Source organism: Rhodnius prolixus, unplaced genomic scaffold, assembly GCF_049639745.1.
Source record: "Rhodnius prolixus isolate KJV_2025 unplaced genomic scaffold, Rpr scaffold_2, whole genome shotgun sequence".
Classification (NCBI taxonomy): Eukaryota; Metazoa; Arthropoda; class Insecta; order Hemiptera; family Reduviidae; genus Rhodnius; species Rhodnius prolixus.
Window position 1 is genome coordinate 29,798,456 of NW_027411592.1, and position 13,071 is coordinate 29,811,526.

Genomic DNA, 13,071 nt, shown 5'->3' on the forward strand with positions numbered 1-13,071 from the left:
ATCATCGATAGGGATTTTGAAACCTTCACAGTATCATCCAACAATGAAATCCCCTGTATTAAATAGCTGTCTCCCCTGTATTAAATAACGAATTGCCGTCTCTCCTCGTAAAAACCCCATCTTGTACAAGTCTAAAACATTTTCTAAGCAGAAAAATTCAGAACGAAGAATACATACTAGTTTTTCATTAATTAAGTATTTTACTAAAATGTTTTACAGTTCATTAACATCTTAAATGATTTACCTACAACCCATTTTACCTGCCACATTCAGTCAGCAGTTTATTGTCCGACGGAAAGATAGTTGAAGTCAGTTTCTCTACACCAAACTGTTTAGTCGATCTCTGACGATGAAAGCCAATCTACGACAAAATCTACGAGATTATAACTAAAGTTCACCATATACAATCCTTAAACAAGTGCATATTTATGGTGACCAGATCTGGACTTTTAGACAGGAGTCTAGACATTGTGAGGGGAAGTTATTCTGCAGAAAACTTATTATTCTGTCCAGTAAAAAGAGCAGACTGAGAAAGTTAAAGTTATTATAATGTAGAGTAAGGGAGAACGCAAGGAACGCCCTGTTTGCATTATAAAGAATGATCTGAAATACTAAAGAAGATGGCCAAAGAAAACATGAGATAAGAGATATGCCTTAGGTATTTCTTCAGGCATAGGCAACGGTTCTTATGGTGCTACGTAATCAGTTAAAGAAATAGCAGTAAATATGTGGCAATAACACGAAGTGAAATGAATAAAGTAGGGTTCGAATCCAGCTGCTGGTCCTTAGATTTTTCTCTACCTAGGAGCTTCTTGTAGCTCACTGCCTGGTGATGGAAAATGATGTGTGTAACTATAGAACACTGACCGGAGGTACACTGGCAAAAGCTCCGGTAGCCAATAACCTCAGAAAAAGAAATCACTAATATTATTAACTGTCTCATTTTCATTCAATATCAGGAAAACTTTATCACGAGGCCATTGCAGTAATCATTTTTTTTTCTAAATAACAAACTTGATTGACAAGTAAAGAACAATGAAGGTAACATTGCGATGATATAATTGTTTTTGATAACCAAAGTTTAGTATAAAAGCTGGCCATGGAGAATGGTCTCTTCACTTTAATTTCAAACATGTTCCATCCAAGCCTCAGGTTTGCACTCCTCGCAGTGTTCATCGCACTTTGCTTCTCAGGTAAGAACGAATTTTAAAAATTTATGCATGCTTATTGTATTTTTCATTTTTTCTTACGAGTGTAGAAGCAATGTTACTTAGTTTAAAAAGAAAATCTCCATTAAAAATACATTTTTATGGTCTCTTCTTATTTGAAAAATCTGATCTGAATGTTTACGTGTTTAAGATTCTCAAGAATTTAATTCATCTCTCTTAAAATTATACTTAATATACGGCGTAGACATACTTAACTCTTATTAGCACTGTACACTTTATAAAACCGTATATTCCACTAATTGACTCTGTAGGGGAAACCTTACTTCATTCAGAAAAAGAAATATTCCTGAATGAATTGGATGGGAAAAATGTAAATGAAAGTGACGTATATTTATAAAACAACTACAGTTTAAAAAGCCATTGTGAACTGAGATATTTATGAAAACTTCAATAAAAAGAATTAACAAATCAAATAAAAAAAATTTCTTAATTGCAGAAGCTTATGGTACTGTTACTCAGGCAAGTGCAAACGGATATGGCAATGGTACCTCCATTGTTTCTAGCCAGAATGATGATGGAGACTGCGAAGGAGGACAGGACGGATGTGGACAGGGAGAAGGCGAGCAGGGAACAGACGATCAGGGAACAGGCGATCAGGGAGGATGCGACGAGGATCAGGATGAGGGATGCCAGCAAAGAAAGAAGCGTTCACCAGAAGGTAACATAGGTTTTTTTAAAATTTAGGTTAGATCTCTATGGGGTGCGAGAAATATCCAGTACTTCACCCCAACATTAGTAAGATTAGGTTAGAAGGAAATACGAGTTAGGCCAACCACTAGGTTAGTTTCGATTAGAGTGACTAGGTATAGATTAGGCTGTATAGTAAAGTGTCTATTCTCCAGTATAGTGAAGGTGCAAAGGACCCTTATTGTTGCGCACCTTACAAAACCAAAAAAAAAAAAAAAAACAGAAGGTAAATGCACAAATATCAGATGTAAAATTATTTGTCTGTGAATATTGCAATTAACATGAAAAGTGCTTTAATTACTGACTCCCTCAAATCTGTATTGCATGCCAACAAACTATTCACTCAGAACCTCCAAATCTATTAAAACAAAAAACAAAATTTTTTTTTCAAAAAGATTATCATTCCAAGTTAATAGAAAAAATCGTTGTCGCCCTTTACGAGTTAAATGGAAGGTTAATTATTTTCTTATTTTTCGAACATTATGACTTCGGCACATTGACTTCGACACATTGACTTCGACACATTGACTTCGACACATTGACTTCGACACATTAACTTCGACACATTAACTTCGACACATTGACTTCAACACATTAGCGCCTAATTTTCATTAATTTCGTGGTAACTCAGTATAAGAAAAGTAAAATGGCGTTTTATAGGGTAGCCTTACCTACCGATGAGCTAGAATTATTTCGCCGGAACTTCATATAAAATTTGTTTCCTTTTTTTATGAATATTTTAAAGGGATCATCAGAGTAGTTGCCAAACTCAGACCAAAAAATAAAAAGAAGAGAATTCTATGATATCATAAGACAAGAATTCCCGGTGATAGGTCCACCTCTAAACTTTTACCATCATCTTAATTTTGAATGTTTAACGAATTTAAAAAAAAGAAGAAGAAAAAAGAAAATTATTCGAAAATTGTTAATTATTTATGAAAAAAACCATTTCGAAACATTAACAGAAATACCTAAAAGTCTAAAATTGCAGATGCTCAAGTTACAACGGCAAGTGCAAGTGGATTTGGTAATGGTTCCGCCAATGCAATCAGTAGTCAGAAAGGGTCAGGAGGAGAACAGGGAAGCGGCGAAGAATGTGAGAACGGAGAGGGAGATAGCAAAGAAGGAGATAGCGAAGAAGGAGATAGCGAAGAGGGAGATAGCGAAGAAGGAGATAGCGAAGAGGGAGATAGCGAAGAGGGAGATAGCGAAGAGGGAGATAGCGAAGAGGGAGATAGCGAAGAGGGATGCGATGGGAGCTGCGAGAATTGCAATGACAGAAAGAAGCGTTCGCCAGAATTTGGGATATCCGCTGTGCCAAGAAGCATCCAAGCACGTGGTAAGTATATGCAACATCCGGCATGAATCAATCAATTATTACATTATTTCATTTATTAATGTTAATTGCAAATTGAGTAATAATAATAATTGATTAATAACTATAATAATATAATAATAATAATAATAATGTTCAATGCATGAATGCAATTATTACATTTTTATAATTACACATTTACATGAACCCTAAACATGTAAAAAACTAGGAAGCGTTGATTTAAATTTAAGAAAAGTCGGTTACACACGTTTAAAAGTAATTCAAGTTAGCTCATAAATCTATTTAAACGGTCATACCAAAAATGCTGATAAATTGGTTCCCTAATTTTAAGAAGAATAAAAGGGCCCCTTTGTTTCCGAGGTTATTTGAAGAGTTTGCAAAGATCACATATGCTACTAACTCGCCGAAACAAATCTCAAAGTATCGAAGTAAAAGTAACTCAGGAGTCGTATTTAATTTTGATAATTTCAGGAACGCAACCGATCGGTGTAAGGTGACACTTTATTATATCGTTTTGTTCCAATGAAGTAAAAAAGAAAATAATTAGAAGCATTTATATTTCTATTTATCTATAGTAATTAAATATTTACAGTTAATTGTACCATAATTAAAAATTCCCATTCAGGGTAAAGTAAAAAACGAAACAATGACTTAGTTGATAGTTAAATAAGCCGAAGAGGACGGGTTCGAATTTACCTGATGCCAGCTGTCCTAAGATTTTTTCCTAGCCCTAAATTACATTGTCCAGTGGCCGGCAATGCATTTTGAACGATTTCTCAGTATTTATTCATAATTTTTTGAGATCTCAGTGAATTTCAGTAAATTTAGAATCTCCCAATTCACCATCACGAGCTGTTCTCTAGAAAAGACCTTCAGAACAAGTTTCAGTGATGCCATCTACCATTATTAAGAAAATGGTTAGAATTCCAAATTTTCACGAACACGATTTTAAAAAATGGTAATTAAATTTTCCTTAATTTGTTCCAAAAAGGTCCCCTAACTTAAAAAGTGCTAAATACTTGTACAACAATCAAATCACTTTCATGTGGATTTTTATCAAACAAAATGGCTTTATGGGAAATAGGATTAGATCCAAAATTGACACCATACTTCCGGGGTTACTGAATAATTGAATCCACCAGTCACTAATCATAAATCATAGTCATAAAATAATTTAGTTAAAAGTCAAAATAATAATTTATTGTAGATTTCATTTATGCTGAACAAAGGAGATTGAGTGAAATTCACGTTTTAACGAAATCTGTAACTTTAATTATTGACTTGTAGGTCTTGTGAAGGGTTCACATTACATTGTTGGTTAATGATAATGTTTCTTTAAATATCATTTATTAATATTGAATGAAAGAAAAATTATAGTCTGTTGACGTTTGTTTGCTATTTATATGTGAAATTTGAATTGTTGCTTTTACAGCTGAAACATCAAGATACAGAGATGCTGCAGGTTCCGCCACTGGGTATGGACAAGGTTCAGGATCATCTCAATCTTCTGACTGAGTCATAATCGTCTTCTCACTGCTCGCAGTGATATAGTATTTCTATATTTTTATTACCATCAATAAAAATATTATAGAGATCTTATATTTATTTTTAATTTTTTGGAGACTTTCCAATAAAATTCCTTTCCCTTAATTGATATTGCAAAAATCATCCCATCCTGAAATTTTTTTTAGAACAATTTAATCCACAGCTTCATTTTATCAGTCATTTCCTCCAGCTCTTATGGCTGAACTAACACTTCTCATGTTAACTTTCTGAGAAGAGAAACTAAACTAACCTTACCAGAATTCTTAACCAGAAATCTGATGAAAAAAGTGATTGTTACCGTCATTTGACATTTCTGGTGCAAGGTTTTATTGCCATTAATCTTGAAAACACTCTCGACAGTATCTAAGAATCTTTTTAGAAGGACCCTAGTAACCGAGAGCTTACGCAAAGGTGAAATGTGCCAGGTTGTAGCTGATTAAAATCGAGTTTGAAGTACACTTCTTAAACGGAAGTACAATTTTGTTCACTGTATAGCTTGCCTTCCGGAAATTTAGTGCTGCACGAAAATCGAGACATTATATATATCTCGTCGAGAAATCTCGGTCTCGTCTCGGTTTTTCAAATATTAATTTTTAGCTACAAAATTATAAAATTGTGTTCTTTATTAATAAATAATCATTACGGGTATTGAATTAATTATTAAAAGATACGATTTTATTATATATGTTCAATAATACTACATCTATTTGACTTCGAATTACATAAGTAAAGTAAGCAAAGTAAAGTAATCGCCTATTTTTTCAGGCGGGGCTTTACGTCCAACTACCAATTAGGTGTCGCGGACGGATGCGACTAGCAAACATACTTTACTGTAAATTTCTTTTATTAACCTTTAAATAAAATCCAAGGCCTAAGGCCGGGAATCGAACCCAGTACCACAATGCGTATTAGCTTCACAGGTTTCGCCTCTAACCGCTCGGCTACCGTGGCGCCCCCTTCGAATTACCTAATTTTTACATAAATTCACAAAATTTCACTATTCATATCATTCATTCAATTTCATAAATCTAATACTTTGAACTTAGATATTATTTGAATTATATTTTAGAATTAGTGAATTTGAAAAAAAGACTATGCATCTAAAAAATATTATCACAAATTTTCGTTTTTAAGATATTCTTTGCTCAAGCATTGATACATAAAAGAGCTTTTACTGTGTCAGAAGTTAGAGAAGATCTCCTATTGGTCATTATCAACGGAGCTTGCGAAAATAATCTTTCAGATGGCACTGAAGTTGCACAGATACTAAAAATATCTTTCGCCATTCTAGACAAATTTTCGAAGGAATTCTCAAGTGTTTTCCACCATTCTAAAATGTCAACCTCTACTGGTGCTTGGTCTAATTTGGTTTAATTATCTATTTCTGTCTTCCATGCTTCGGTGATATTTGCTGATTTTTGAGCAAATGGTGAAAAAATATTGATGCAGTCGTCGTCGTCGTCAAAAGGTGAATCATTAGATTCTTTATCTTCACCAACAGCCATAACTAATGAAGCGGAAAGTTTGTTGGGAGGTGTATTTTTTATTTCACGAATCGACTTGTTATAGCAGGCAGATATGTTATTTGGGTCTTTCATTTGGCGTGTTTTTAACATCTTTTTGAAATTATATAAAGATATATAACAGTAATAGTAACATATGATGCATTGAATCAATACCAATATATAAATTAAAATAATTATTAGAAAATAATAACATTTTTTAAAAGATTATTAATAGCCAACCATTTTTAATACTTAAACAAAAATTCAAAAAACCGAGATACCTCGACGAGTCCGATACCGAGACCGAGATATCTGGACAAGACCGAGATCGATACTGCATAAAGTCTCGCCTCGTCTCGGACTCTTGCAGCACTACCGGAAATTGATATGGGGCAAATATTCGGAGTTTTGAAAGTGTTAGAAGTTTGAAAATAGTATTAAGAGAGGTCGTCTGAATGTTTGGAGAGGGCAGTAACATTAAAAGAATACAGGCGAGAGCGCTAAGGTCGAATTCAATTAAACTATAGGTGCCGACTTTAACAAAAAGTTGACTAAAAGTGTAGAGTTATTTTTAAAGGTTTCTATTTTTAGGAAACATTCCTGGCAATATACTGTGACATTTTGTTTAATCCAAGGAAACTATTTAAGTTCTACAAAGGTACAGTGATAGCTAAGTGATAAAATAAGGCGGCCATTAAAGTTGGTTGCACTGTTTATGTTCAGCAGTTTGAAACTGCTATCCTTATATTCGGCAAAAATGCAGCGGGGATATATTTGATGTTTAGTTGTAAATCTCTTTTCACGGTAATAGAATCTCCATGGTTGTTGGGTAGTGAGCGGAGAGCTGGAAATGGGCAGAGCTCTAATTGTGCGCCGAAGACAACTGCCCATGCCAGGACTGCTAGCCGACCACAAGCGCCCCTACACACTCCTGAAGGCCACTTACCGCGATATTTAGTGCCCACTACCCGTCACATACATGGTCCAATCCCCTTCTGCGTCTTCGCCAACCCACTTCATTTTTTTCAAACTTTCTCCAACCCCTCTTATTTCTCCACACACGTCTCCAAACTAACCCCAGAAGGCTGCACACTTTATTCTCATGCAATTATCTCTCATAACCAAAATATAAACCCCATACTCTTCTTTTTACTAGTTTAATTTTAACGCAATTACTGCAGGACCTTTCCTTTGCATTCTGCGTAAGCTAAATATATGATCGCCTTTATATTATGCTCACTAAGAGCGAGGCCGACCTCTGCCAAAAGCATTATTAGACCAGTAATTCATTTAAATTTCTACCACTTCTTTTTTGTTCTTATTATTCCATTTTAGTTTAATATTTGTTTAACAAATATTCATTCTTTGTTTAGAGCAGTGGTTTCCAACCTATGGTCCGCAAGAACTAAATTATGAACCACGAAACACTTTACATTTTTAAAATAATAATTATTTGACATGCGGCCGCGTGTGAGGTAAGAGCGCCTAAAAGCAAGTCCAGGAGTCGACTAAAATCAAATGATGATGTGCGAGTCGCTTTGAGCAATCTCATCAATCCCAGGATTACCCATCTTGTTAGGAAAATGCAAGCTCAAAAAGCACATTAATATAACTGAAAACATAATCACAATGTTAATTGAAGTTTATTTTTAAAATCTATAAGTAGTTTATTGTGATATTGAACCTTGTGGTCCCTGCTAACAACAAAAATAATAAAATGGTCCCTGGTCATAAAAAGATTGAGAACCACTGGTTTAGAGCTATTGCCCAGTTTATGCTTGTATAAATTACTTGGCCAGCTATTCAGAAAATTAACAGGAATTGTTAACGTAAAAAATAGCTGTAAGAATTTTTATACTATAAATATAGAAAAAGGACCTTTTAAGACAAACCTAAAGTGCGAGGTAAAAATTGATGTCAAAAAAGGAAAGGCTTCAAACAAAGGGCGAACACTAACCACAAACAGTCAGACTTCCGAAAGTTTGGAATGATTGGTTGAACCCCACAGTACAGCTGCATAACTCCAGGTAGTTCTATAATTATAACAGTTCATTGTTTCGTAGAGACAGTTTAGCATATATTCTTACCGAATGCAGAAGCGCCTTGTCATGTGAGCCAGGTGTCAGATCTAATTACAATCCTAGGTATCGTACCTTGTTCGCATAATGGTGGGGGTTAGATTGAAGGACAACTACTTTTTTTCCAGACTTGGATTAAGAATAGTTATTGTGCAAATTGTTGGAACTATATTATAGATTTTGTTTTAAATTATTTTTTGATGGCCATGTAGGTTGTAATCAATAATTACTTCTACAATTCATAGTATTATAATATTCAAAGCCCTAGAAGATAATAAGAAACAGATATCAATAATAAAATCCAGGTGTTTAATGGTGATGGAGTGGCGCTAGGACTGGCGCCGAAGATGTACCAGATATTGAGAAAAGACATGTCTTCGGTCTACAATCGTTGACAGGATCTAATTAAAGAAAAGGAAATGTCCTTTGCCTACTCTAGTTCCTTTCATCCACCAACAGTTCATCCAAAGATCCACAAAAAAAAAAAAATAAAACAACAACAAAAAACTGAAAAAAAGTGAACAAAAAAAGAGGTGAAAAGCCAACATGGATGGGCGAAGGAGTAGCCCCCCACTGCTCCCCCATTATCTACGGATCACATGTTTAGAGTACACGGAACTTTACTTTATTTTACGAGGCAATAAATAGCTATACGTGTTTACAAGTTGTGCTAAGGCGGGATAGTATCAGATCCAAGACTAGGGATTTGATTCGACCACGTTGTAACAGCTTTTACAAGAATTCATCTCACTACTTAGCCTCTAGAATATCTTAAATAATTCTCCCTAAAACTTGACTTGTTAGTAAAAAAAAAAATATATCTAGTGAAAATATTGCAACGCTTACGTCACATAATTCACTCTCATCTTACTTCTATAATTTTTGACAATGTATTCATTCTACTCGTAATTCAGTAATTTAGATACGTAAAGAAGAATTAAATATGGTTTTGTATTATCGAAGTAAAACAAAAAAAATGATAACGCTTCTAATTAATTAAATCAGAAAAGCGGTGATTCGCCTCTATTTTACTTCCAGATTGATACACCTCAATTGAGACGCCAATGGCCTCGTGACCATCTACAACTGTAAAGTGACAAACTCCAGCAAGAATACAGCTTTACACCTCCACCTGATTCAGCCAAGAGAACTACTTACATCATATTCACTGATTATTTCTGTTGATTGTGAATAGCAAATAAAATGAAAACAAAAAAATTAGCGGTGACTTCAATCCAGAAATCGCCTGGAATCGTGAACTGCGCACATTATATTTTGAGTTAGTAAACCTAAGAACTATTAAAAGAGAATAATTTTCTTTGCTTAACATTAAAAATGTATAAATAAATAAATAGATTAATTGTAATTAAAAAAAGCGAGAAATAACATTTCAGGGAAGGGATTAGCTAAGCGGTTAACGTACTGGACTCCCACGCGGAGGTCCCGGGTTCAAATCCAGCTGCTGGCTGTTAGATTTTCTCTTCCTAGGAGCTTCTTACAGCTTACTTTCCGGTGATGGATAGTGTTGTCTGTAACGAGAGAACACTGTCCGGAGGCCGGCAGTGCACTGAAAAAAGCTCCGGACGCCAATAACCTTAAATGTTGACGCGCCTTAAATCATCAAAAAAAAAAAAAAAAAAAAATGGAAATAACATTTTAATGGGAAGGACGGCGTAAATTGGTAGGATTTGATGGACTTCAGAACAAATAGTCTTTGGCCAAAGGACGATTCCAGATAGTGAGCTTTGGCCAACTATATTCTACTTGTTTATGAATGATCCATAAGACATTAAATAGCGATAATATTGGATTTATAGTTACTGGAGGCAACGACTGGACCACGACGTAGTATATGGTATTCAAATGAGTAGACTCATGCCTCATGTTATTTAGACCACTTACAGGACTGGCTTTTCAAATGGCGAATCAAAGCTAACGTTACGAAGTCAAAATTTATAGTATTTACTCTTAGACGGAAAATCCTATCTCCCATCATCTTGAACCAAACTGCTATACGTACTAACTGTGCACAAAGTACGCTACCTTGGACTGCATCTAGACAAACGGTTGTCATGGAATCCCCATACCAGACTGAAAAGACAAAAAACTAACCAACGCTACAAACTTCTCGCCAGACTACTTGACAAAAGTTCGAAACTTAACCTACATAACAAAAGACTCTTATACCTGCTGCTACTGCGACCTATTTGGTCAAACGGTATCGAAGTACAGAGATCGACTAACTACGCCTCCAGACATCACAGTCAAAAATACTTCGAAAACTTCTTAAGCTCCATTCTATATATCTAACCTCCACTATCCATAATGACCTCAAAATCCCTTTCATTACAGACCTTGCTAACACTCGTTTTCTCATTCATTCATTCCTCTACAGCAGCTCATCCTAACCCTCTCATAGAACACCTATCTTCCTCCACATTACCAGGTAATCCTCTAAGGAGATTGAAGGGAAGATGGCCTCGTGATCTTCTCTTATCGTGAGAGCAAAGCACGTTACTGGAGTGGCACCACTGGGTGCCTTCTCCACTCATGATTTTCTTTTATTTCTTTTTCTTTTACCATATCTGCTTGTTGCAACAACTGTTGCAGTGGTGCAATTGCAATAAAAGATTAAAAAAAAAAAAGAAGAAATCATTGACATTAAATTCTAATATTCAGAATTTGGTAAGCTAAAAAATTGTTGCGCCGTAATTTTAACTAACATCACTCGCAAAAAAATTAAAATAAACAAATTAAAAAGAACTGCAGAATTTTGAAAACAACATCCGCATTAACCACAAAAATATTTTGTTGTAACATGGTAAATAGGAAATGCAATTACTTATTTGAAAACACATAAAACAATAGAATAATTAATTTGATTTACTAATCGAGACAAAACACACCACACACATTTAACTCAGTTAATTTGATACAAAGTACGTCAATTTGAATTGTTACGAGAACTAAAATGCGAGCATTTCTCATCCCCGCTGCTCGCATTTATTGATGTTTTAGGTATGTTGGGTTCTTTAATCACATCACACTACAGGACTGTGCTAATTTATTTACATGGAAATGTTTCATTTGAATTTAGTGTAACCAGATTTCATTTTCTATTATTTTTGTCCATTATTTCGATTTAAATTAGAAAAGAAAGCGTTGTAGTAATTTAATCTCCATTATAATAACGAATAATACCTTAGTTAAGATATAATTAGGTAAGTAAAAGTAAAGAAATCGCCTGCTTTTACTCAGTCTTGCTAAGATTAGGAAAGTGTTGCAAACAGGTCCAAATTTTCCAATTCGAGTTATCACCGAAAATATTCGGTTTGAAATCTCCTGACCCGGAAAACTATTTAAAAAAGAAAATTGTTTGGGCTCATGAGTGAACAAAATATCTCAAAAACTGAGAATAACAGGAAGTTCAAGTTAACTACTTAGATTGGATCCTTCCGGGAGGCACAAATCTAACTCAGTAATCGCCGGAAGTGTCTCTTTACCCAATAAATTTTCCACTTTTTTGACATTTTCAGTTAAAAATGGCTCCACCATTTTCTTTAAGTTTCATATAAACATTGTATTTGTGTTTGCCATCATCTTTTATACAAAAAAAAAATTTTAACTTCTGGTAGTGAAAGAGTGGTAAGTAGTCTTTTCCTTTTCAGTACCATCTTAGTACAATATACAGTTTTATGTATTTCACATTATAAAGTAGCATATGTGATGCTGCAGTTCAACAAGCTAATCTTTTCCACTGATAACCTCAAAAATCCATCGCAACTCTTAAGACGGCGATGATTCCGTACTGTGATCAATCTATCTTAATACCTTAAAGAGTTCCAGCAATGGCTAGCACCTCTAATACGTACTTCAGTGTATGTGGCAACTAGGCAACATTCTACTTTCTTTATATAACTAAATAATTTGCAAGAAGTAGAGTCTAGAGGGAGGCATATTTGAACAGGAGGCACCTTTGAACAGTTTTAAATTCTCGCCAAATATTTAAAACTTTTATGATCGGTAATTTTCTCCATATTTTGTGGTAGACCTGTTGTATAATTGACAGAGTTTCCCTTCGTTTTCATTGTTTGTAAAGTCCAGAATTGAGGAATGTTATATTTTGTTAGGTGGAAGTAAAATTTTTGTTGCAGCTTTGGAAGTATATTGTGAAGATTGTAATGGTCAAGGTGTAAATATTGTTAGTCCATATTAACATTTGGAATTCGTATTCTTAAACCTAGTATTTACAAAAATCTATTTTCTTGCAAAAAGTGTTGGATATTATATTATCTTTTATGGAAGGAGAGGGGGCACATTTCAACATCACACCGATCTGCAAGTTTGTGACTTTTTTTTAGTTTATTCGCAGAGAAGGGGAAAGTGGGTCTGAACCTACATTAAGAAGCGCAACAAACCAAATATTTTGTTCAAACTTCCTAAACCCATCACACTTCGGGTACAACATCCTGAACTGAGTCATTCTTGATTTTTGAATTAGATTTCAGTGGTTTAAAAGAGAAAGTAATGTATTTGTGAGAGAAATAACTGATAGAAGGTAGATTCAGAGTAAAGTAATATCATTTCTTTCTATTTTATATTGTGTTGAAAGGTACCCCACCAGTGGGGCTGATATTAACATTTGACAAAAAGTTTTTAAATTAAAAAAATATAGACATGTATATAAAGTA

The 13,071-nt window shown here is 34.4% G+C and overlaps 1 protein-coding gene across 1 annotated transcript; it reads left to right on the forward strand.

Annotated features, from left to right (window-relative positions):
- The first annotated feature begins 1,132 nt into the window (after positions 1-1,132).
- On the forward strand, positions 1,133-4,851 carry LOC141450196 (uncharacterized). The gene is made up of 4 exons (XM_074120349.1): positions 1,133-1,193; positions 1,666-1,887; positions 2,908-3,255; positions 4,685-4,851. Exons 1-4 carry the CDS (start codon positions 1,133-1,135, stop codon positions 4,765-4,767), a joined length of 714 nt encoding a protein of 237 aa, XP_073976450.1. The 3' UTR covers positions 4,768-4,851.
- The last annotated feature ends 8,220 nt before the right edge of the window (positions 4,852-13,071 follow it).